Source organism: Osmerus eperlanus, chromosome 7 (assembly GCF_963692335.1).
Source record: "Osmerus eperlanus chromosome 7, fOsmEpe2.1, whole genome shotgun sequence".
NCBI lineage: Eukaryota > Metazoa > Chordata > Actinopteri > Osmeriformes > Osmeridae > Osmerus > Osmerus eperlanus.
In genome coordinates this window covers 10,630,336-10,656,385 of record NC_085024.1, presented here as the reverse complement: position 1 = coordinate 10,656,385, position 26,050 = coordinate 10,630,336, and the positions used below count along the sequence as shown (strand labels likewise).

The 26,050-nt window shown below is 46.5% G+C and overlaps 1 protein-coding gene and 1 long non-coding RNA gene across 7 annotated transcripts in view; both read right to left on the bottom strand.

The window, feature by feature from the left end:
* Nucleotides 1-26,050, bottom strand: part of LOC134023037 (uncharacterized) — a 258,879-nt gene that overhangs the window by 178,574 nt on the left and 54,255 nt on the right. The gene's annotated exons all lie outside the window — the stretch shown is intronic.
* The window catches only part of trak1a (trafficking protein, kinesin binding 1a), a 31,493-nt gene continuing 12,771 nt past the window's right edge, over nt 7,329-26,050 (bottom strand). For 4 of the 6 annotated variants that reach the window (XM_062464803.1, XM_062464800.1, XM_062464799.1 and 1 more), the window contains 14 exons: nt 22,268-22,344; nt 21,565-21,681; nt 21,202-21,302; nt 20,658-20,766; nt 20,296-20,374; nt 19,909-20,039; nt 19,591-19,665; nt 19,106-19,243; nt 16,460-16,536; nt 16,053-16,286; nt 15,149-15,459; nt 12,753-13,226; nt 11,460-11,562; nt 7,329-10,058 (listed from right to left, as the gene is read on the bottom strand). In XM_062464803.1, the coding sequence (XP_062320787.1) occupies nt 9,287-10,058; nt 11,460-11,562; nt 12,753-13,226; nt 15,149-15,459; nt 16,053-16,286; nt 16,460-16,536; nt 19,106-19,243; nt 19,591-19,665; nt 19,909-20,039; nt 20,296-20,374; nt 20,658-20,766; nt 21,202-21,302; nt 21,565-21,681; nt 22,268-22,318 (2,772 nt within the window). In that variant the 5' untranslated portion in view covers nt 22,319-22,344 and the 3' untranslated portion in view covers nt 7,329-9,286. Of the gene's footprint in view, nt 10,059-10,821; nt 10,912-11,459; nt 11,563-12,752; nt 13,227-15,148; nt 15,460-16,052; nt 16,287-16,459; nt 16,537-19,105; nt 19,244-19,590; nt 19,666-19,908; nt 20,040-20,295; nt 20,375-20,657; nt 20,767-21,201; nt 21,303-21,564; nt 21,682-22,267; nt 22,345-24,653; nt 24,893-26,050 lie in introns of those variants that run through there. The other 2 variants (XM_062464801.1, XM_062464804.1) reach the window with 2 other exon arrangements.

Below are 26,050 nucleotides of genomic sequence, written 5' to 3'. Positions count from 1 at the left end.
TTGTAATTATGAAAGAATGAGTATGGATTATATGATTGAAATATGCCTTTTAATCATTTTTATACTTTTATACCTTTTATATGTTACACTACTGGAAAAATCCGGATGCAAAGCCATTGACTGTTTAGTATTTCCCCTAAGATATAGAAGGAAAATTAAGCCCAAAAATGTTAATCTGGATGATTGGGGCTGGGTGTGAGAGAAGGCTGTGTGATCAGGTTTCTACCATAGAAAAACTACGAAACCCAGCAGTAATGAGGCGATTTTACAACCCACTGCCCGGAGCTCAGTGTGACTGGCCGTCAAGGTCAGAGCGGGTCTACAAAAATAGATGATTTCTCTATGCACCTGTAATCGATTGCCTTTAGAGAGAGAGACCAATAGAGTGTAAAATTAATTATGCATTTGTGATAAACAATATTGTACCAATAGCAAATTTACAGAACTGATAAGGTTTTGATATAAAAGAGTATGTCCTGAGAAGATTTCTCAGTCTGATTCTGCAGAATCTGGCTCACGTTTGAAACGAATCACCCTGTTTGTATTGGATTCTGATTAAAAAACTGCATCAAACTGGAAGTTTCTGTGCTGTTTCAAACTTAGAGAAATTAACCCAAGGACTTAGTACTTTGATTTTCTTCATCAAACCCCTGGGGCTCTTCTGTCCGGAGAGGTGCATTATGGGGTCAGAGAACATCACCCTGACCCACCCCATCATCACAACCTTCATTGATCAAGTCCCATTCAGACTCTCATTAAGATGAAGGTACTCCCTCTTTTCTCACCACTACCCAGACGCTCTTACTGTCATTTACAATCCAGGCAATTAGACAGAACGACCGCCATTAGTAAAAGAAAAGGAAGTCATTACAAGCAGGCATGGCGGCTTTTATAGGGTCTTGAGGGCCCCGGGGTAGAACACACACACTCCAAAGAGAGCCAGGACCCTGGGCCATTAGGACAAAGTGCTCCATTACACACACAGCCTCTGACAAACATAGGAAGTGTTTTGTCCAATCACAGAGCTTCTTGCTTCTCCTAGGGTTCAGTAGCAAAGCCCTGCTGGTGGAACATAATGTTTCAAGCTAGCGCTTTGGTTTGATTGGCTCCTCTGATTGGTCGTTTCACAGTGTTCGCAGGGCCTCTTCTCTTCGACTGATGATATGCCCTTATGGTCCAGCTGTCTGCATTGACACAATCACGCCAAAAAATACAGGTGTCGGCCAAATCTAAAACACTGAGGCAGGATAGACCCTTTCAACAACATTAAATAGATAATTATCTGTGTACCATCAGTGCACTGATATAAATTAGCAATCTGTGGATACACTCACACTTCCAGGTGAATAACCTGAGGAAAAAAAGAAACTTGTGGATTTTGTAAATGGAGAGCCAGATATTCCCTTGTGTACGAGTTACTCATATTTGTCATTAGATGAAGAAGAATGTATCCAGCAGGTGTCCAATGTTCAACCCACATAGCCACTGTAGCCTGTGGGAGAGTAGGTTGTTTTAGATTAAACTCAAGACTTTTAATACCCTCTTGAGATGGTGGAATTCCTTTTTTGACCACTTTAGCATACACTGGTTTTAGGTTATTATCTTTGAGAGATACACATGTAGCTGAAAGAACCATCTGGGCATTTTAATGATATTGTGTGTGTGACATTGTCAACATTCAACACCTGGTTCTTTAAAATGGCTGCAAACACAACAAACACTTTTTAATAGAAAATAGCAAGTGTGTGTATATTATCATTACTGAAAGTTTCATTTCCACAATGTAGCTGGTAAGTGAATTCTTCATGAATAGTTTGGCAAAGTCTCATCATTTCTTTCATATTAAATAAAAACGTGTTTTCAATGTCCTCTGTGCTGACCTTTAGGTTGTAGACAATGTGTATTAAGTAGCTTTTAAAATGACAGTTGGCGTTGAGATACCTTCAAAAACAGAGGCCTGTATCTTTAAAGAGTCTGTCAGAACACAGGATCGCTCAGCATTTTGAAGATCAAACACACCACCTCATGGATGTGGATAAGCTATAGGACAAGGCTCAACTCCAACTCTCATGATAAAGCCACTCTGTTTGACGTGATTCTCACCAACTCCCCTCACATGTATCAATCTGGAGTGTTCTGCAATGATCTCAGCGACCAATGTTTCATTGCATGCATCCGCAAAAATATCTCTGCCAAACAGAACTAAGCGCTCATTAAAGATCCCATGACATGTTGTTTTTGGATGCTTTTATATAGGCCTTAGTGGTCCCCTGATACTGTATCTGAAGTTTCTTTCCAGAAATTCAGCCTTGGTGCAGAATTACAGCCACTACGAGCAGTCCCACAATGAGCTTTCCTCAGGACGTGCTGTTTCTGTGTCTGTAGCTTTAAATGATATGAGGAAGAAAGAGGCGGGGCTAACTGCCATGCTTCTGTCGTTTGCAAGGCATGATGTCTCGAGGAAAACCAATATCGCGCTCGCACGGTTGTAGCTCAGTTTCTCATTGGTGGGCCAAATTCTCTGTGCGGGCAAAGCAGAGAAAGGGGAGGTAACTTTTGGTTTTATGACGTCATAAAACCAGCATTTTCAAAACCGAGCGTTTCAGCTTTCATTTTCTCAAAGGCGGAGAAGAATACCCAGGCCTTGGTTTACGCCTATCGACATTTCTAGCCACTGGGGGACCAAAGGCAGGCTAGGGGAACTCTAATCTCTAAACTCTTAATGTTAAATAACCTCCTAAAGTGAACATTTAATGTCATGGGACCTTTAAAACACTTTAATATCCAAGCGTTCCTACATGACCTGGCCAACATTAACTGGCACAGAGTCAGCCTGGTTCTCACTGTGAACGATGCATGGTCCTTGTTCAGAGACCATTTCAGTGCTGTAATTGATAAGCATGCCCCCTCCAAGAAGCAACAAAAAAGTTGACACAGTCCCTGGTTCACCCATGAGCTCACATCTCTTCTCAAACAAAAAAATGTTGCCTGGTGGAAAGCTGGCCTTTCTAAGTCTTCATTGGACTACCTCCGATTCCGGCAGCTCCGAAATAAGGCCACACAACATTGGGGGGGGACAAATTAAATTTGTTATGATAATTTCGGACAGCATGCGTGGTTGCCTGTCGTAGCGTAGCACATTTATATTTTTATAACAATATATTGGGGGGGACATTTTGACTAGATTTGAATATTGGGGGGGATATGTATTATGATTACGGCCTTACCTTGCCACTCTTCAATCCACACTCCAGGATAGCTTCCTTCAGGTACAACATGCCTTCTCTCAATTGAAACTGTCTCTAAATTAGTGGTGGGTCGTTATCGGCGTTAAGGCGCTGCGTAAACGCGAGACTCTTATTGGGCGGTAAAAAAAATATTGCCGTTAATCTATTCTCTAAATTGGGTTGGGAGCTGGGTCTGTACTACGCAAGCTATGATGACTTTCACCTTGATATTTTAGCGCGGATGTATACCTAGCCGAATTGCACTGTAGGGGGCGAGAACGAGTCTTCGCACCTTTGTGTATGCCTTGTGAATGAAATTATCACATCAAACGTGATGTGCTAACATGGATGCAGCTATGAAGCCGCCTGGCTTGCTTCAGGAAAAATGTATTTTTAAGAAGCTTCCCTCGACAAGACTAGGGTTGTTTGCACTTTGTGCTATGCGGAATTAGTTTACTGTAGGAGTTCTTGCAGTCTCAAATACCACCTAAATGCAAAGCATCCCTTAGCTAATGCGGAAGATGCCGGGCCAAGCACTGATGTAGCGCAGGGGAAGAGTCGTCGTCAAACTACGATGTTTGAGTGCAACCGAGGCAAGCCCGTCAGCACAGCTCTATCAGCCTAGCTAACTAATCTAATAAACAGTTAATAAACACAAGTACATCTTATTGAACATAATTTATTTTCATCACCAATTATCATCGTAGAACAGCTTTCTCAAGCAGTTTGTGATGGATTTTGGAAACAGGAGATGAGCCCCTGGTCTAATGCGCCACCTGGCTTGAGAAACCCGTTCTCAAAGACTTACTTTTAGTCATTATTTGGGTAGCACACATATTCTGAATGCCTTCGGCGGAATTCAAATGAGCCATTTTAATCTAGATTAATCTAGATTAACGCCAAGATTACAGTGAGATTAATCTAGATGCCCACCACTACTCTAAATACATCCAAGACAAAGGCCATGTGGTTCTATCGGAAGGGCGCTCCCTCCCCTCCACCGTTAAACATCACCACCTGTGAGGGAGCTATCCTGGAGCACGTTTCCACCTACGAAAACTTGTCCATCTGGTTAGACTCTACACTATCCTTCTCTCTCCACATCACTAAACTACAGCTCAAGATCTAGGCCAAACTGGGGTTCCTCTACAGAAATGTCTCTCCTTCACCTCTTCCGCTAAACTCACCCTCATCAAAATGACCATTCTCCCCACACTTGATTTCGGTGACACAATATACAGATCTGCATGTAAGGGCACAGTCTCCAAACTCGACACTATCACTCTGCTATCCGCTTTGCCACAAACGCCCCTTTCCACACGCACCACTGTACTCTTTACTCCCTGGTAAACTGGCCCTCACATCACACCCATTGTAATATTCACTGGCTTATTCTCATCTACAAGACCCTGCTTCACCGGACACCCCCCTACCTGTCTCACCTGCTGCATCCTCTTCCTGTCACGCACAACATCCGGTTCTCTCTCCATATCCAGTTAAAAATTCCCAAACACAAATCCACCGTTGGTCTTGCATCATTTCAGCCCGCTGCTGCCCCTGACTGGAATGCTCTGCAAAAACACCTCAAACTGGACAAATTCATTTCTATCCCTGCCTTCAAAGAAGCCACTTCCCTCATCCTCACTGATTTCTGTATGTGCTCTCTCACCTTTTAACTCTTCCCCTCAGTATTTGTGTTCCTATTCATTCCCATGATTTGTCATTATTGTCTGTCGCCAACTGCCTAGTTTTGTCCCACTGTTGCACCAATGTTGCCTGCTCAGTTTTCTCACCTGCCTGTATCCTTTGTTTATTCCTGCCAGTGTCAGTCTATGGTCTTGATTGTGGTTGTTGTTTGGTGTAAATAGTCTCTGTCTTGCATTGTGTTATTTGTGCTTTTAAAATTGTTATCCCCTCTGATTCCCTATGTACTATGTACCTATGTACCCTGCTCTGTTTAACATTCTTGTTTTTTGTTGTTGCTTTTCTTTCTTTTCTGTATGTTGTACTGCTGTGGTTGTGTGCCGTTTTTTTAAAACGGCTTTTTTAAAACAGATTTTTTTTTTTATCGCAGATTTTCCCTCAAAAAGCTTCTGCTTTTTGCCAGGCCATCACTGAAAATAAGAATTTGTTCTTAATGATTCTGCCTGGTTAAATAAAGATTAAATTACAAAACAAATCACTTGTTTTCGGCCAGGTAAATGCAAAAAGCATAATTCACAGTGAGGATTCTCCACTCATGGGCTGTGGAAGATTTATTTCACAGCCTAAGGCACTTGGAGCTGCACCTAACAATATACATTTCAAGTACCTTTCAAGCTGTAAAGGAAAGCCAGGCTGGCTATTGAAGGCTCTCCTCTATTCTAAGAGGTTAGCTGGACTGGATGGAGATGCTTCAAACCACCCCACTGTCACCGTTCCACAAAGCCCTCTGGGATGCAGCAGCGCATCTGACGTCCCACCTACCTGGCCCTCGAGGAGCAGGTAGGTGGGACACGGAGTCGGGTGGGTTGGGGTGGATGAAGGAGGCTGAGAAAGCAACTGGAGCTTCGACTGAGAAGCGAGGGGAGAGAGGCGAGGGAAAGGAGCGATTGAGTGACTGGCGACGCTGCCATGACCTTGCCGTGAGTGTCGAGTCCTCGTCGCCAAGGGAGTGACCATCTGTGGTGGCTTTTCCTTGCCTTTCCTTCCCTTCTCGCCTCACCTCGGTGACTGCTGTTTTATTAAACCTCCAGGATAAAGAGAGGAGAGGCCAGGACAGGAGAAGAAAGTTGAGGAAAGGAGAGAAATGGAAAGGAGATGAGAGGAGCTAATGAGTCAGCCTGGCCAAGTCCCGAGAAGACTGACAGACGTTGAGGAGAAAACCTTCAAAGACATGCCAGGAATGTTCTGAATCCTTTGATTTTCCCTCCAGTTCTCCTTCCTCTGAGATTACTGTATCTCTCTCGCTCTTTCAGGGTCTCTCGTACTGACACAGGATTTACTGAATAGGAGGAAGGGAGGGTGTGGTGTAAGTTGGCACAGCTGGCGGAAGCAAAGTCCTTCTCTATTTGCATATTGGCAGGCTGTCCTACATGTGCAACATTCATGCATTTGACAACAATCTCACAGATAAACATTTGCTCAGTTGGTTTACAACAAGTATACTTCAAATAAAAGATGAAACAGCAGATTCACGTGTCTCCAAAGTCCTAGTGTTTTCCTTTGTCAACCTCCCACCAATGCCCATACTAGAGCTAACCTCACAGGCTGGTTGAGAACTCCAGTCCTGTTTCTCCATTTGATGAGATAAATCCTAGCAGCTAAATTTCAGCAAAAAAATAACACTAGTTAGTTAATTAGACTGACTACATTGAGTCTTGGCAAAAACTACAAACATGGAGTCACAATGAGGAAAGTGTTGACCGTCCATCACTGTTAGCTTCCCATGACCACAGCATTAGCAGGAACTCCTCAGATGTAGGCTTGCCTTGGTTTCAACTAACAGTCTGATTGCATAAACATGAGACAAATTGAACACGTTCTTTATGTCATTAAGTGAAGCGCTCGTTCTCTCCAGGTGAGGCGTAGCATGTATCTGTATGTGAAGAGGTTTCTGTTTCTCCGCAAGTAGGGACGTGCTGTAAGTGGGCACTCATAGACAACAACAAGGACACAACAACACAAGAGGACGGTCCCTAACCCACTCCACTTCTTTCAGTTAGAGATCGTGATGGACCCTCAACACTACAGCTAACTGCTCTACCATAACAATGCTTCATCCTCCAGCTCTGTGAAGGCTTTGATGACACTGAAGCCGGGATGAGGCTCTCATCATCGGTTGCCAGGTTCAAATCAGCATGGTCAGTCTGGTGTGCCGGCTTAGCCACTGTACATACACAATTCCCTAATATTACTTTGGGAAGTATGTGCATTTCAATACTTTTCCTCATGCATCTGATGTTTATAATAGCTTACTATCTGATCTTCCAAATCCAAGATGATGATCATACAGTATATTCTTGGGCAGACTGCCCCCCTGTGGTCAAGAGAAGCTACTTCAACACGAGCCAGGACTAATAAAACAATAACCAACAAGCACAAAAATCCCAAAACAGAAAAGCTATGACAATAACTTTATTGATTTATGTTTTTAATCGCTTTTCTGCAAAGAGGAACTCTTGAAGCTCAACGAACACAAAGCACAGCTCTTCTCCCCAGTGTCCTGACTGATTCATTGATTGAACATTTTTGTTCCTTTTACTTTCCACCCTTTTATAAAAGTTAACATGACTTTAAATGCGTTGCAGACTTACCATTTACAATATACACATAATATGGAGATATACCTGTAATCGAACAATACATTCAAAAGATATTCAAGTTACACACAATAAGTTCACACACAATGTCAGTGAATACTCCTCTCTCTACTTGCATCAAGACTCAAAGTAATAGATAAATAAGCTAGTCTCTCATTCAAACAGACACACTTGAGTTTATGTGCTTCTTGCAAAATAGAATCCTAAAATAGAATATCTCTCTGCTTGTTAAACTGAAAGTTAAAAGTTAAAAACCCCATTGAAGGACCCCCCCCCCCCCATCAACAAAATATACTTGTTTAACTGCTAACACCACATTTAAGGTGGTGAGGGGTGGTGCCAAATCATTGGATCACCCACTTAGCCAGCCAAACAACTCTCCAAGAAAATAGACTTCAAGACCCAGCCACCAACAGCTTGTCATTCTGGATAACTATGCCATCAAGAATTCATTTCTCATATATTTATTTGGCTGGCTAACTTTGTTTTTGTTTGAAACATCCAATTGGACACAGTCAGAGTTGGGGAACATGGTAGACAAGTCAGTCAGTCAGACGAGGTTGAGACCGGGGGAAGATGTCATTAGGCACTAGGACACTTCTGCCTTAATCTCTCCACCTCACGAAAGTACAGTACAGTTTTTAAAGCTAACAGTTCAGTCGATAGTTCAAGAGAAATTTTAATATGAAACTCATACTGTAATCCTACGGCATGCAAATTAGAAATGTTTGACACTGTCTTCTTAGAGTGCACCTCATGTCAGACAGGCTTTGGTCAACAAAACAGTTGACCTTTGAACGAAACTTTTAAATGTTCTCTCACATGTTTACCTTTGATTATCCGTAATTCAAGTCTTTTTTGTCACACTAGTATTTAGCGGGCAAACCTGAACAAACTTTTATCACACGTTTGCATACTCGCACTGCACACTAATATGCATGTCAGCTAGGTTGGTCGGTTACAATTAAATAAAACTAGAAGTTTTTCTGTCTTCAAGTTCAAACCATATTAGAAACTTACACTGCAAACATTCATGCGACCCTCCCAGCTTCAGTGCGACCCCTCCCCTCTCCTTATTTGGAAAGAGCTTGGGTTGAGTGACAGGTCAAAGAGGAAGTGACTTCAGCACGTGTCACACCCCAACTGCTAATATAATATCACTTTTTGGTTCTAACTGGACCAAATGTTTATTCTTGCCCCTCATTGGTTAAGGGGAGAGGACACAGTGCTGTGGGGCCAATAGGAGAAGGCCTGAGGAGCTGCACCATTTCCATGTTAGAGGAGTAGATTCGTATCCACAAGTTTAGGCTTGGGAATCAAAAGTGCTTTTATAGGCATTTACCTGGGCTAGGTTCCTCACAGTCCTCTCACTGGACAACGTATACCACGTGCTACATACAATTCCTTCAGTCTACTATGAACAGGGCAGAAAAGAATACATTATGGTACCATTCACAAAGAAATGGAGACACACACAGAGGAAAAAGGTCAAGCACCGATACAAAACCCACAGTTAGAAAGGGCCATCTTCCCTCAGGCACAAAGTAGATTTGTCACAGGGATAGTAACAGTTATGTACAACTTGAATCAGAGAGGGGAGAAAAGGCAACATTCACTCATCACTGAGACTAGTTCTAAATCGGTTCCCAAGTTTTGGATTTGCCATTGATTAGACTAGCCTGGCTGTCTGGGTTAAATAAGTCATCCATTAGTTAGTGTACATTGTCGATTAGAGTGTTCTGGGTGGGGAAAAAGGTATCAGTCATCGTTGAGACTGGTTTGTTTGTGGAGTTGGTGGGCAGAGGCAATCAGTATTTCAGGGCTGGGGGGCCCTGGCCCCTTCATAGCCATGCTGGCCCCCACCATGGCAGGATAGCTACGGATCCTTCGCATGCCAGCGTTCAGGACGGGCAGGCCTCCTATGGGGCTGGTGACCCCCCCTGGTCTGAAGGGCGGTCCGGTCCGGTGCAGCCCCCCCAGCACCCCCCCTGGGCCCCCGGGGGACACGGTCCTGAAACGCTTCAGCTTGTCCACCAGACGCAGGTTCTGCACGCTGCCCTCCGCCGCATCCTCCTTGTCCCGCACCTCTGCCCCCCGCACCTCCCTTAGGATGGAGCTGGCCGGCTTGGACGCCAGGAAGTTGTCGTACAGGGGCTCCGGCGGGCTGAACTGGAAGGGCGACAGCGGTGAGCCCGGTTTGGAGTGGGTGGGGGAGTTGGGCGGGGTGGAGGGGAGGGTGTCCGGGCGGTGGGGCAGTGGCGGGTGGGGGGCGGGGGGCACCCCGGTGGGGGTGGGGGCGCCGCCAGTGGCTCGGTCCCAGCTCAGGGGGTCGTACATGGCTGCGGAGATCCCACGCTCCTGCAGCTGATGCACCAGGCCCAGGGAGGTGCTGGTGGTCGTGGTGGAGTCTCTCTGGTTGGTGAAGGACTGGGCCAGGCTGAGTCGTCGGGGGGTGCAGGGGGTGGAGGCGGGGGTGGAGCGGATGCTGCTGCTGCTCACTACGCAGGAAGACCCATGACCCGACAGCAGACTGGATGGAGAGAGAGAGAGGGAGGAAGGAGAGAGAGGAAGAGAGGGAGGAAGGATAGAGAGGGAGGGAGAAAGGATAGAGAGGCAGAGGAAGAGAAAGAGAGAGGGAGAGGAGAAAGGGAAGAAGGGTAGAGAGGGGAGAAGGAGAGAGGGAGGAAGGAAGGATAGAGAGACAAAGAAGTAGAGAGGAAGGAAGGATGAAGAGGGGAAGAGAGAAAATGGAAGACGGGGGAAAGGCATAGAGGGAGGAACGGTGGGATGAACAAATAGATCAATAGAGGCAGAGAGAGGGAGGGAGGGTGTGCAGAACGGGGGAGAAAAAAGAGGGAAGGATGAAGAGTCAGAGGTCAGAACACAAACACATGCTGTTAGTCTCCAGGAATCCCATTCAAGTCGACAAACCTTTCCATTAGTAAATCGAACACTTTCCTCAAATTGCTTCAGAATTTAAATCAACCAGTGTCAGGATAACAGTTATGAAACAGTACAGCGAGCTTCAAGTGTATACAAACCAGCTTCAAACCAACGTCTTATCAGTATTATTGAGCATGCAAGCAAACACATTATTAGCCCCTAACTTGTGGCCTCAATCGGTGATTACTGTTAGTTCAGTCTAGCAGGCGGGCCCAAATGTGATTGACAGGTGTTAGAACCAAACACAGATCCAGTTAGACCCAGATAGCTGGCTATTATTGGCCCCGACAAACACCGGTGACCCACGACCTTTTGAGGTCGCGACCTCCGTAGAGATGCCGCTAGCTCACCCCTGAGCGGAGCAAGCTCAGTGAGCCTGCTCTACATCAGCCCTCAGAACCACATGATACAGCCCCGCCTCCTCTTCCTCATCACATGACCTGCGGAGGGCCAATCGGATCAGACAGTGGGTAAAGGTAGGCGTGGTCTTGGAAACCACCCCTTAAGATGACCTCAAGCCCAGATTGTTATTAACCTCTTTCAAAATCTCAAAATCCCAGAAGAGGATAGACCAGCAGAAATGTGGTACATATCACAAGGGACAAACAAACACCTATGCACCTCGTTCCTTTACAGCAACCTTTCTCAACCCTGGTCCTCGGGACCCCCTGCCCTGCATGTTTTAGTTGTTTCCCTGTTACAACACACCTGATTCAACTGAATGGGTTTCTTATCAAGCTCAGAAGAAGCCTGATAAAGACCCATTCAATTGAATCCCGTCTGTCGGAAGCGGGGCATGGAGTCCTGAGGACCAGGATTGAGAAAGAGGGCTTTACAGTGTCATTCAGAGGGACTAACATGGTGCTCTCAGTCAGCCGGACACACCACAGCCTACTGTATAGTTGGAGCTATACAACCTGGATGGAGGCTTTCAGCAACATACAACCCATGTTTCTGTGTGTGTGTGTGTGTGTGGCGGTGTTCTTACCTCGGGGTGACTCTGGTGAGCTCGTCAGACGGGTGGAGGATCCGGCAGGTGGTGTAGGTGTAGGTGGAGCTGGTGTGGGACATGCATTTACCAGGGAAGTGCACTGGAGGAGACCGGGGGGGGAGAGGGTTGAGGTTAGTACAGGGCCAAGAGGTACTACCACACTACAACTCAATACACGTCCAGGGACACAGACACATGCGTGCACGCGCACACACAAACTCACACACACAAATAATCCAGTTGGCTGTCAGACAGGATATATAGTACAGTACACACAGAAAAAGGAGTATGGACAATGATTTAACAAGATTCTGTATCTCTCTGGTATGAAGCCTTCTCATTGACTGACATTAATGTTAGCCTTGGTAGCCCTGTCCTTGACTTTGACATTGAGCTGTCGTAGCCTTATCTTAGCCTGGTCTGTCATGTGAGCAGGACAGCTGAGATACTGTGTTTTAAATAGAACCCTGTCATCTGAGAGACAGACACCAAAACCTCACTGACCCTCACACTGGACCTACGCCACCAACAGCTACTCTGTGTGTCTGTCTGTGTGAGAAAGTGTATGTGGCTGTGTCCACATGTGTGTGTGTGTCTGTGTAAGCCAACACCTGACCTATAGCACTAGTTACGCAAGCTCTAAGCCGACAAACAAAAAACACAGACACCTAAAGCTATTCTACAATTACTATGAAGTTGAATGATTTGGGGATTTGAGTTTAGATTCATGACGAGAGATTCAGGATACTGCCATGGTTTTTCTCAGGATGCAGTGCAAGAGGAAGAATGTAATCTGACACCCTTTTTGGAGACAGATAACCAATGGACAGAGTGGAAAGAGGAGGGCGATGACACAACGATTCTGAATTGTTGAAATGAATCATTGATAGTAAAGCAGGATATGATGTGGAAGATGTGCAGGAAATAACAAAAAGGCCTTAAGAGAGCAAATATATCATGTGATAAACATTTGATGGCTATTTTCATTTCCCAGCATTGGAGTATGAAGAAAGGATAAATTGATGACAGAAAGATGGATTGGAGGTGAAACCAAGGTAAACAAGGTAGATAATATATATATACATATATACTCAGGGGGCATGGTGGCCTGCGCAGGTCTGGATGGGTGGATGTGCGGGTGTGTGCACGCGTGCTTGGATGGGCGTGGCCGGTGATGGGGGTGGATGGGGGTGGCCAATGAATACCCAGCATCCTGAGAGAGGAGGTGGTGGTGGTGGGGGTGGTGGGGGCGTAACGAGGCTGTGTGACCCATTTAAGGCACTCCCTCACCAGACACCCCGTCTGCGGCGCCGGCCTGGTCCTGGGGGTCCGACTGGGGGTCCCCATGCTCGCTGGCCCCAGGAAGGGGGGGTGAGATGGAGGGTGAGGGAGGGGGGCTGCCTGGGCTCGCTCTATCCCCGAATCTTCCGATGACATCGGCTTCAGCCTGGGGGGCAGTGTCGTCCCCGCTGCTGCTGCTGTTGTTGTTGATGACGCAGAAGGACGAGGAGGAGGAGGAGCTGAGGGAGCGGGCGTGGCCCAGGCAGCTGAACACGCCCCCTGATGAGGTAGATAGGTCGCCCGGTTGCTGGCGGGGGAGGTCGGCTGAGCCTTCGTCCTCCTCCAGGTCGGTGAACTGGTACACCCCCTCCTGGTCTGCCTCCAGCTGCCGGAACCCCTTGGTCACCACGCCCGGCCGGGGGTCCAGGAGGCCTCCCAGGTGGGGCTGAGCTAGCTGCTGCCACTGGTGGAGGGTGACAGAGCCTGGAGGGGGGGGGGGGAGGAGGAAGGGATGAAGAGGGGAGGAGAAGAGGAGGGGGAAAGGAATAAAGGGAGGAAGGAAGAGAGGAAGAAGGAAGGAAGGAAGGAAGGAAGGAAGGGAAGGAAGGAGGGACGTAAGGGAGGGGTGGGAGAGGGACAGCCAGGGAAGAACAAAAAACGAGGAAGAGTTAGACGGAGGAGGAGGAGAGGGAAGAAAAGAGACACATTTTAGAACGGCTATATGCGTCACTAAAACGTCATCCTGAAAGCTGTGCATACTATACAAACTCAATTATTATACAATACTCATGGCCATGGCCTAAATTTAACTTGCTCTCTGTGATATCCAAACATGGTTGTGCATCATGAATGGACGGGAGACAGCAATGTATAGAGAGATGGCCGTTAACTCTCCACCTCCACTTGTTGAGCAGCTTGAAGCTGTGCCATGGCCAAATATATAGGCTGTTTATACGGGCGCTCACATACTCATGTCTACACAGCAATAAATTCAGCAGGTCAAAGATATCAAAAACATTCCCACCAGTATGCCCCCTGATGGTGTGGCCTACTTTTGCACACATACACACAAACACACACACACAGACGTACGCACACACACACACACACACACACACACACACACACACACACACAGGGCAGCCTTTGTATGGCACCAGGCATTAATGAATATGACATCAACATCCAGATATGCGACATGGGTTTGAGTGAAATGTTTAATTTAGGCTTGATATGAAAGAGTTACTGTGCAGGATACATATTCAATTCTGCTGTCAAGCCCTGTGTGTAGTAACTTTATATTTTCTGCTTAGTTGAAATAAAGATTTGTTTTGTTTCAAGTCAAATGGTTACTTATTAGCAGATCACAGACTAACTTGGCCTGATAGAGGAGGTTAAGAACAGGCACAATACAAAGGAGAAAAGAAGAAGGTATGAAAATTAGTATATTTTATTGAAGAGCTATTGAATATAAAACTGACAAAAAGCATAAAGGAGGAGGGAACAGAAATAGGAAAAACGAAAATGAAGTAGGAACTCAAGAGACAGGGTTAAAAGACCTTAAATACTGTTCGAGCAGAAACAAAACCAGACTGGGGAAAAACATGCAAAATGTGGATGTCTTGACAAGCAACATGATAGCCAAAGGAAGAAACTAAATCAAGGAAACAATGGTTTTGTAAATACCACACTGAACCAACCATTAGACTTGAAATAAAACATACTGCTAATTCGGCTTTACCTTAACATTGTCCCATTTCCCCAGACCTGGATTAAGCCTAGTCCTAAAGTAAGAGAAACATTCAATGAAGATCTCGATTGAAAACCTTTTTAGTCTAGGACTAGGCTTAATCCAAGTTTGGGAAACTGTGTCCATATGCTGTTGACCCACAGCTAAACTGTTAATGGTGAGCAGAATAACTATGACCACCAAGGGGCAATAGAGGGCTAAAGATAGACTTGGTTTACTGAGTCATCCAGTAAGCTTGAAGTACAAAACACAAGTGCTTGTACTATATCTGTCATGACTCCAACATACTCTAGTTGAAAACCGAACAGCATAAATAAATAAAAATTATGTATGAAAATAAATATTTTTAGCATTTAGGCATAGGGAAATGAATATTCCACGAGGGTCAAGATGAAAACCCTCCAGACAGTTGTGTACTCTCTGAGCGGTATGCTGGTGTGTGTGTGTGTGTGTGTGCTGTGGTGTTCCTAGGGAGCTCCAGACTAGATCTCGAACCAGCAGCGCGGTTGTGTGTGTCTAAAGTAGAACGAGTGCTGGCAAGAGAGGCTGCCCTCCTCCTGATTCAGCAGCCCCCACAGGGAGTCCACCACCAGCAAGGGGAGGGGCCTGGGGGGGCGTGAGTGGTCGGGGGCGGGGCTCAGGACGAGCAGGTCACCTTCCAGGGGCTTGACGATCTGGAGCTTCTCGGGCAGGTAGGAGCGGGCGCCGAAGGAGTAGCCCGACCAGCCGCTGCCCAGGGAGGGGTGCGAGCCCAGCGACATGATGCTCTCCGTGGGGGTCATGGAGCCGCTGAACAGCTCGCCCTTGCCCGCCAGCTCCGCCAGCTTCCTCTCTCGCTCCTCCTCGAAGAAGCGACGCTCGCTTATGTAGTTGTCCCTGCGCAGCGACAGGCGCCGCAGGGCCGCTTCCAGGTCATGGCTGCCAGGGGTCCCAGGGGTGCCTGGCTTCTTGTTGGAGTCCTCGGACCTGGGACACAGACAGACAGACAGACACACACACACACACACACACAGGAAAGAGACACAATAAAATAAAATAAAACACAACATGAGCACAGCTGGTCTCCAACATCATTAATGAACACAACATAACTTGGCTTCCATTATTCAGAGAACCCCTGTCACATTCCTCATCAGGGCAACATTATCTCTTGAATAGCACAATGACTTCAATAAGTGGGTTTAATGTTTCCCTTGTCAAACATTTCCAGGTTGCTAGTGGGAACTCAATAGTAACAGTAAACTACCTCGAGGGTGGCTACTGATAGCAGTGTTTCTCTGTGCTTAGCAACCCCGGCTCTGTTCACACAATACAAAGACCGCAGGCATGTTATATGTTGCTAAGCTAGGTTGTGTTTGCCGACTGGCAGGCTTTGTGAGGCATCAGAGACGGAGACACTGGAACGACTGCCCAGAGCGTGGCATGACGGATGCAAACCAGAAAAGAAAAAAAAGAGTCTAAAACTGTCAGAAATGAAAGGATGTGACATGGAAGAGATGGAGATCAGCCAGCCAGCCAACCAGCCAGCCAGCCAGCAAGAAATCATCCACCCATCCTACCCGTTGTCGGGTGACTCCAGTATGATGCTGTTGGTGCGGTTGTCGATGATGACGCCACCTCCGCCCTCTCCTCCGTACACGCTGGAGCGCGGCGTGCCCACGCTGCTGGAGCGACCCGACGGCAGGCCCGACGTCTGATTGGATCCCGGGATGTTCATGGGGGACGGGCCCTGGGAACGCTGGCGTATCTGGTTGATGTTTTTCACCGTCTCGAACACACGCTTGGGTTGGAGCCTAGACACAGACAAATGCAAATGTTTATGCACACACACACACAAATTATAAATAAATAATGCTCAGTGACACTGGAAAAACCAGCAGTGTATACTCAAACATGACAAGGTCATCTGCACATTGTTGCAACAAACAAGAGTCACAAACAGGAAGTGGAAGGCTACTGAACCTACTTTTGCTCCTCTACTTCCGGGTCATCCATCTGTAGCTCCTTCCTCATAGTCCCCTCGATCTCAGCTGCCAGAGAGTCCTGGGAGAAAGACAGGTAGGCAGACAGACAGGTAAATGTGTGGGGAGCGATGGTGTGCGTGAGACAGTCTGCGATGGCAAAGCAGAGAGTCAGGCTTAGGATCTTGAGATTCTCTTGGAACGTATGGAGAACTATGTTGGGATTTCTGGTACGTCACTTCAGTGGTTTAGATCGTATCCATCTGATAGATCACAATATGTCCACTATGATGGCTGCTCATCCAGGAGCTCCACTGTAAAATACGGAGTACCACAGGGTTCAGTTCTAGGCCCTCTGTTATTTTCACTCTATATGCTGCCTTTAGGAAACATAATTAGAAACTCTGGGGTAAATTTTCACTGTTATGCAGATGATACTCAGCTATATATGTCTATAAAGTCTGGAGAATTTCCACATGCTATGGAAAAATGTGTTTCTAGGTTGAGAGCTTGGATGACTGCAAATTTCCTTCTTCTAAATTCGGATAAAACCGAGGTTCAAATTTTCGGTCCTAAAAAATATAGAAATAATTTTTCCAATCTGACCTTAGACCTAGACGGCGTCAAAGTCTCTCAAAGCCAGCTGGTAAAAAATGTAGGAGTCACAATGGACCCAGACCTTTCGTTTGAGTACCATATTAAGCAAATTACCAGAACTGCATTTTTCCATCTACGTAATATTGCCAAAATACGAAAATGTCTCTCAAAGGATGATGCTGAAAAACTAATACATGCATTTGTTACGTCCCGATTGGACTATTGCAATGTGTTGTTCTCTGGCCTCCCAATTACCCACCTAAAAATTTTACAGCGGGTGCAAAATGCTGTTGCTAGACTATTGACCAGAACAAGAAAGTTTGATCACATAACATCTACTCTTGTCTCTCTACACTGGCTCCCTATCCAAGCCAGAGCTGACTTCAAAGTTCTACTACTAACCTACAAATCTCTGCATGGATTGGCACCACTGTACCTCTCCGGTCTCCTTGCACCCTATTGCCCCGCAAGGACACTTAGATCTCAAGATGCCGGCTATCTGGTGGTTCCCAAAATTAAGAAAAAAACAGCTGGAGGTAGGGCGTTCTCATATAGAGCACCTCTTCTCTGGAACAAATTACCTGTCTCAATTAAGGAGTGTTTCGACATTTAAAATGAGGTTAAAAACGTTATTGTTTAGTCAATTCTACGACTGTTAAAGGTAAGTATGTTACTAGTTGGAGGCAACGGGGGACGGGTTGTTTCCATCCTTATTCTATAAGTATAACTTATTTTAGAGTTCTCTTCCCCTGGAACAGATTTCATGTTCCAACCGAGGGGGGCTGTCGCTGTCTTGGTGTGTGGGGCTGCATCAAATACCCCTTTTTTTGCTCTGTTAAATTGCTGCACCAGTCCACACTTGACCGGTGGGGATCTCATTCTATTATGACTGTAACTGTTAGCTGCTCCTGGCATTCTCTAATCCCTGCTCTCCTCTCTCTGTCCCCCCCCCCACACACATCCCTTGTGGTGTGGGGGGTTTGAGTTGTCAGCACCTGCCTGGTCGTCGGTCGGCCAACGCTGGACCTGGTCGCGAGTCTCCCGGTCCTGTCCTACATCTATAAAGTTGAACAATGGATTTTGGTGTTTCAAAACCCATCGACACTGTATGACTATGTTTAGCCTGTGTTCTGCTACTCTCTCTCACCAACCGTCTCTGGAGGAGGGGATCCCTCTCTGAATTGCTCCTCCCAAGGTTTCTTCAATTTTTTCTCCTGTTGAGAGTTTTTATGGGAGTTTTTCCTTGTCTTCCTTGAGGGTTTAGGTTGGTTGAGGGGCAGTTCTATGGGCGTATGTGAAGCCCTCTGTGACATGCTTGCGTGTAAAAAGGGCTATACAAATACATTTGATTTGATTCGATTCAGGCGGAGACAAGGAGAGTGCACTCTGTGAATGAATTGAACCCAGCTCTTAAAGTCTGTTTGTTCAGAAAGCCATGGGACTCTAACACAACTTTATTGATCCTTCACAAACCAAACACAAACAAACTGGAGGCTTGAGTTGCCCTAGAAACGCCATGCTCGTCCTCCAAACACCTTGGACCTTTGGATTCTTCCTTTCTTTCTGTGTCTCATCTACTGAACGGATACCTTCTTGCACCCCATCTCAATTCTGTACGTCGATGTGTCACACTTGATTAAACTATTGGCATCAGATCTAGAGAGCATGATGCACCTAGACATGGAGAAGGCCCTCGTCACTGCTGTGCTGTATTCGTGTTACAGATCCACCCCGGTGCTAACACCAGGGAGGTCATGGTTGGACGTGGCTAGAATAGAGGGGGGGGGGGGAGGGGGGTAGAGTTACATCCAACCATCTTCCTCCTCCTTCCTCTAAAACCATGTCAGAACAATGATATTGAATGACACATACCTACAATGGACCTGATACTCTCCCTTTCACCCTAAACAGCTCCCCTCCCCCCTCCCCCCCTCCACTCTTCTTTCCCACCACATGTGGTACAGCCCTAGACACTGGAAGTGGCCTGGTGCATTTTGAGGAAGGGTCTCACTCCCCTCTTACACCCCCCCCCCCCCCCCCCCAGCCCCTCTCACCATGGGGAACAGCCCGAGGGAGTGGAAGCGTCGCGGCGTGCTGAGGGGCAGCGTCTTGTTCCGCAGGTTCTTCAGCTCCTCCTGGGCCTCGTGGAGCATCTCCATGCACTCGGCATACTTGTCCTCCAGCTCTCGCAGCTGACCCACGAAGTGACCGAGAGGGAAGTTCCCCAAAGCACACACAGATATTTATTTGCAGAGTTTAGTTTGGCTTAATTTAGTTCTAATGACATGAGATGCAGCCAAATAGTCCCAAGTCTTGTACTGTGTTTGTGGGTACAGTTAGACAGAAGTGTTTAGGTGAGGCTACAGACTTATTTCACACCATTAGCATCAGTGGTGAAGTGAATGATGCGGTTGGCCTCCTGTAGTGCAACGTGAAGTCATCCCTGAGGTGCTGATTGTGAGAGGGGTTCTCATTAAATAACGCTTATTGTCCTGTGGGTGATTAATGGGGAAGGCAGTGTGTGTGTGTGTGTGCCTACCTCTGCAGTGAGCTGACGTTGGGCATCCTTGGCAGCTCCTAGGTGCTGTGTGAGTTCTTCATTCTCCACTGCATACTGCATGCACACATACACACACACACAGACAGTCAAAAGGGAGATTCACACACCAGAATACTTCACCTCACTGACTTCAAAGGCATTCTAGGAACCAAGGTTCTGGGTTTAATTCCCACTGGGACCACAAAACTGGGACACAAAAATCTAACTTGGGGGATGATAAAAGTGTTGCCGATTACTGTTACCCACCCCCAACCCACCATCCACCTCTCAAATGGACAATCTGGGTCCAGTACTCACCGATTTGGCCTTCTTCTGCAGGTCTACGATCTGGGAGAGCAGGTGCGTGATCTCCTCCTGCTGGCGAGATGCGTCGTCCGTCTTCTTGGCCAGCTCCTCCGCGATCGACGAGATCTGCAGGTTGGCGTCCTCTGGTGGGCGAGCAAACAGACCGGCGTGGGCAAAAGTCAGGGTTTCTCTCAAAGAGGATATTGCTTTTCTTTACGTACAACATTTATCCCTCTACGTAAACCCCTGTGGATAGCCTTTTTATTTTTTGTGTGTTTTTGTTAATACACACACATACATTGTGTACTGGGACTAGTACAAAAATTACCTCGACAACCATGGTCGGTGTGTGTGTGTACAGTATGTGTGTGTGTGTATGTGTGTGTGTAACTAACTCACTCAGCTCTTTGACACAGTCGTTGACCAGCTGTTGCTCTTTCTCCTCGTACGAGATGGTCTCTGTCTCCAGGTGGTTTGCCTGATGGTGGAGGGACAGAAAACACAGGCCGTGATGATGCAGGGTTCGAGACAATTAAACTTTGCAATACAAAATGGACAGAATTAAATGTATCGCCTGATACTGACACTGTACTGTAGGACCGTACTGTAGGACTCTGGACCGTACCTCTGTCCACAACACACTGTTCTCCTCTGCCTGCCTGCCTGTCTGTCTTTCTGTCTTTCTACCTGTCTGCCTGCCTGCCTGTCTGTCTTTCTACCTGTCTGTCTTTCTACCTGTCTGCCTGCCTGTTTGTCTGTACCTCAGTACGTAGCACGATGTTCTCCTCCTCAAGGTCTTTGAGTTTCTTCTGCAGCGAGTCCAAGGGGAAGAAGTTTGGCACAGACAAGGTGGCATCATGGTGGCGAATGCTGTCAAGTAGACACAGGAAGCATGTCAGACACACGAGACACACAGCACATCAGTGTGGGAGTGCATGTGTGTGTGTGTATGTGTGTGTGGTCCGTAAAGGCACAGCTGGGGTGTACAGCATGCATATCTATTATTCATGTGACTTGGATGGATGACGGAGAGGATCAATGTTTCTCCACCGGTGTAACAGAACCTCCTGTGTCTAGAGGCGTGACCAAGTCTTCCCACAGACCCATTGAACTACACCTCCCATGAGCACAGTGAGAGAAGAGAACTCGTGAGGCCTTGTGTGGAGATGTCCATTTCTGCTCCCGAGAACTACAGATCCCAAGAGAACATTGTAGGCAAGCAGGACTAACAGGGGTGAAGGTGGCTGATTCTGAAACAAATTAACTACATATCCCATGAGCACGCAGTAAGAGAGCCGGACTCACGGAGTAGAGGTGGATGATTCTCCCTCGCTCTCCTCTGCTGCGCTGGTGTAGAACTGAAGCAGCTCATCCTTCATAGACAAGTCATGGCGAAGTTGAGACACCTGCAAACAGACAGAGAGAAAGAAAGAGAGAGAAAGAAAGAGAGAGACAGACATTGAGAGACAGAGAGAGAAAGAGAAATAGAGAGACATAAATAGAGAGACAGAGAAATAGAGAGAGAGACAGAGAGAGAGAGAGACCGAGTGAGAGACAGACATAGATAGAGAAATACATAGAGACAGACAGAGAGGTTCATATTTGGTTTCTTTAAGTCAGATAAAGACATACTGACATTCACACCCAAACACATTGATGCACACCCACCTCCTCCCGAATGTGCTCCACTTGCTCCTCCAGTAACTCATTTCTCTCAGTGAGCGTTTTGTTTTTCTTGAGAAGTGATTGGCCGATGCGGGCCGCTAGCTCCAGATCACGCTCTTTCTGCCATAGGACACAGACAAAGACTATTGGTTGGAAGAGGTCCAAGAGGCACGTGATTGGTTAGAGGCAAATCCAAAGGGGAGGTTATTGGCTGGTTTAAGGGATGGTAAAAACCCAGGTTGATCCCTCAATAAAGCCATGGTTGGAAAATGGAAAATTGAGACAAGCCTATCCTAACAACCAGCATTAAGTGACATGGGCAGAAGTCACAGTTTGGGCACCATGCAAATCCACCTTCTAGAAACCATACTAAAAGCGAAGGTTTCTGAGGGGTGGAGCTATTTATTATCTGTTTATTATGTTCTTTAATGCTCCCTAAGCTGCCCTCAACTTTGAGTCATATATTTTTCCCATGCAAAGTGGCAAAGAATTTCATCAGTAATCTTCAAAGCGCGATTTGAATATCAACCGGTCCTGTGCAAAGATCTCCGCGAATGACAGCGCTCAAAGACATGACGACAAGCGCCGGCGTTTCATAGCGAGACAGATACACAGCACGACAAACAACACGGATCCTCTGGTATTCACCTCACCTCGGACCTTGCACCTTTGAGAGTACTGTTGGCGCTGTGGCGTAGTCTCTTACCTCTTCCAGCAAACGAGTGACGGCGTCTATGTCATTGTATGTCTTCGTCATCTGGCCCACTCTTTCTGCACATAGAACTGCAGGTGAGGGAGGGAGGGAGGGAGGGAGGGAGGGGAAAAAATGTATAAGGAATGTGTACAGTGCATGATGTACAGTCCACAACCTGAGGTTAATCAGTGGTACACAATTAGACTGTTATGAATAGGGCTTTTACGTCAATAATTTGTTTCCTGATGTCACTTATGCAAAGATGCAAGAGAGAGAGAGAGAGAGTGCGAGCGACAGAGATGTCACCTAAATAGGCGAACATAGCTTGACTGCCATCATGAATGACCGCCATCAGTATGTTAACACTTCTCCTCAAATCATGGCCAGCTATTCCACAGTGATGCTGAACTCCACAAAGACCCCTCAATCAGTAAAGCTGAGAGCAGTCTAGATCTTCTATGATGGTTGATGTGACTTGGACCATAGTGACATGAGGACACATCCAGTAAAAGAGCTGACAGTTGTATACTGAACCTTATCCACTACTGTTTTTCTGTTCAATATGGAGGAGTGTGGCAATTGCCTTGACTAACTTGATAAATATTTCCTACACTTCTTGCATTCCTTAATAGGAGAAACCACATGGAGCTGTTTTGTTTATTTCATAACCAGTAATACCAAAAGAGCAAAGAGTGAACTCTCTCTCCACCTCTTTATCTTTCTTATTTCTTATCTCTTAAATGAGGCGTTGATAATGGGATTGGGTTGCCACTCAACACACACACACACACACACATACACCAAATGACACACCAGACCAGGTAACCCATAAAGCAACTCAAATCCAATCTTGACATACAGTCCTTGAATAAAGGAATAAAGAGAATAAAGAGCCGGACGTCTGGTGACGGCCAGCTCTCCCTTCTCTCTGCAATGAGGGGGTATTTGTTTCCTTGTTGTTCCTCTCTTCTGAGGTCCTGGTCCCTGCTCCAGCCCCATTGGAAACCATGTAAATGGAGGAGACTGGTGATGCAAAGCTGCTATTTACATGAGCACCGAACACAAGAAGAGAGTTTGCATGGTACACATTCGATCTACACATTGGCAAACAGCTCTGGCATGTACTTTGATATGAAGCCATAACCGTTGTCAACATGACTCCACCGACAGTAGATAGCAGTGGGAGGAAAGTCTTCTTACACAGCTATTCATAACCCCTCCAGGTAACCATATCACAACAAGGGTGTAGACCTGCTCTCCAGGGGTGAGTCGCCAGCAGATAGAGGTGGACTACACACAAGAGATGACACACATCACATTTCCACGTATATGTGTGAGCTGATACAGTGGTACGGCACAGTAGACATCGGAGCCAGTCAACCAGGGTGTCAGTGGGTAGTTCGCTGTTCCCTGCTCCCAGGGGAGTACCTAGCTACCACACACACATACACACACATGTTGCTTTGGATTCCGTGTGGTGACACCTAACCCCAGGTAAAGTAGAGAGGAGTGTTGGGTTGTACGGATCTTAACTTTCCCACCGCTGATCCATTTCAGACTACAGAGCGGCAGGGTTGAGACTGCACCACAGAGGCAACTTGATGCCCTGTCCTGTTTTCGCATAAAGGTAGTCATTAAAGATAAGCAAAAGATTACAACCCACTGGAAAGACCAGCACACATTCTGAGGGCTCTCTCGCATGGAAGACAAAGAGAGTCCATTAGATATACATAATTACCGTCAACTTAAATGGTTGGTTGAGTTCAAATGCAAAAAACAACCACAAGCGTAGAAATAAATAATACTTTGAACGCCTTACGTCAGACACCATAAACAAGACCTTTCAATAAAATATATTTTTAATGGAGAACAGAGAAGGCGATTGAAGTAGGAAGGTGAGGATGGCAATGAGCCTTGAGTGTTGTCTGTCTCCAGTGGGATCGAATACCTGCCTGTCTGCTTCTACTAGCACACAGGAGTCCTGCCTTCTAGCACTGCATGTTTACTCTCAACACACCAACATAAACGCACACACTCTACCTTCATATACCAGTTCACCTGCCGTGGCCGCGCAGGACAATGCGTCTTACAGAACACAAGCAAAGGTTGAAAAGGAACTATTCTGTTATATCGCTTCTTAATCTGTTCTGAAACATTCCAGTTCTCGTAGACATCAGCCATTGCAACGTGCATACTTCCCTGGCAGACTGCCAAAGCCTTGATGAAACATTTATTGGAAACTCAGACTAAATTTGTACTATGGCACAACTGTATTCCGTGTAAAACTAATTGAGCTACATAGAGGTCCATGAACAACAATGAAACTGGAACCAGTCACGGTAGCTACTTTAAACATGGAGCAGTGAAGCATCCAAGCACTGAACTACCAAAAAGTTACCTTCACGCAAAATAAGTTGCTCTTCATCCTCCTCCTCCTCCTCCCCCTCCTCCGCACTGTGACAGGATCCAGGTGAGCAGACATACTCCAGGCTCTCCTCGGAGTTATCAAAGGGTTGTTCCATCCCTAGCCTGGGCTAGCAGCGCCCTGTAAGAGCCTGCTCTCGCAAGTCCAAAGCCATAGCTAGGTATGTGTGGGAGTATCTGGGACTGTGTGTGTATGTGAGAGAGGGAAATATCCAGACTGCATCTACTTGTGACACAATCCCCAACAGACAGCTGATCCGGCCACTCCCTCTGTATCTCTCTGGCCTGCGGTTGGTCAGGGCACAGCCTATCCTAGCACAGAGTGCAGGGCAATTCCCTGATTATTTCAGAATATTTTATAACTTCATCCTCACATCATACGATAGCAGTCCTGAGCTGTGATAGAGCAAGTAATGTTTTCATATAATGTTATAATCTTTAATCCTCAAGCCTCAATCGTTTTATAATACATCTGCTGCCCTTTCCCCTACCCCCCTGCTCAGGCTGAAATGGTACCTTCCAGCAGCCACTCTCACAAACATTACAAGGTGGAGCACAAAACAATACAATCCACCTGTGCCGTTTACAGGGTGGGGCGTAAGTACAGTGAACCCTACAGGTGACTAAGTTTGACCATGCAGAGCCTACTCGAATTAAACTCAGATAAAACCATATAATGACATCTACAAAACTGTGACAACAATTCTGATAAACAAGAACAATGAAACAACTGTAACTCACAAATCGATGTTACCTCAGATATTTCACATGGCTTTTTAAAGTTAGAATTCAGAACTGCTCCCTCTAATCATCCCAGGGCATACGATTGCTGTAATTGGATTCACTGTACTATACATTCCAGTAAACCCTGGACATACAAGTGCTTGTATGGGCATCCTGAATGAGGTCACATTCCTATGGAAACTAAACTAAACACAATACAGCATCCCCCAAGCTAGGCACAATGGCTTTAGCTCCAAACACCCCCTACCCTCCTCCACACACACAGGACACACACACACTTTTGCATTCCACTCCTTTGTGAGGACTTCTGAAGTTCCCAAGTGCTGAAAGAAAAGTCTGCTCCTACACACTCACACCTCATACACACACACACGCGCGCACACACACACACACACACACACAGACAGACATTGGTGATTTATGAAGAACGGAGGGATGGGTGGAGGTTTTCGGAGGTTGCCTTCTGTTCTAGGGGGAGAGGGGGAGTCCAGTGCCAGCTTCATGAATGGTGTCTGTTCTGGGAAGGTGATCAGTATTCTGATGGCCACTCAGCCCGGCTGACCAGCAGAGGACTGGGACTGATGCCCAGCCATTCCCCGAAGCCAGCTGCCTTCGTTGGAAGTTCTT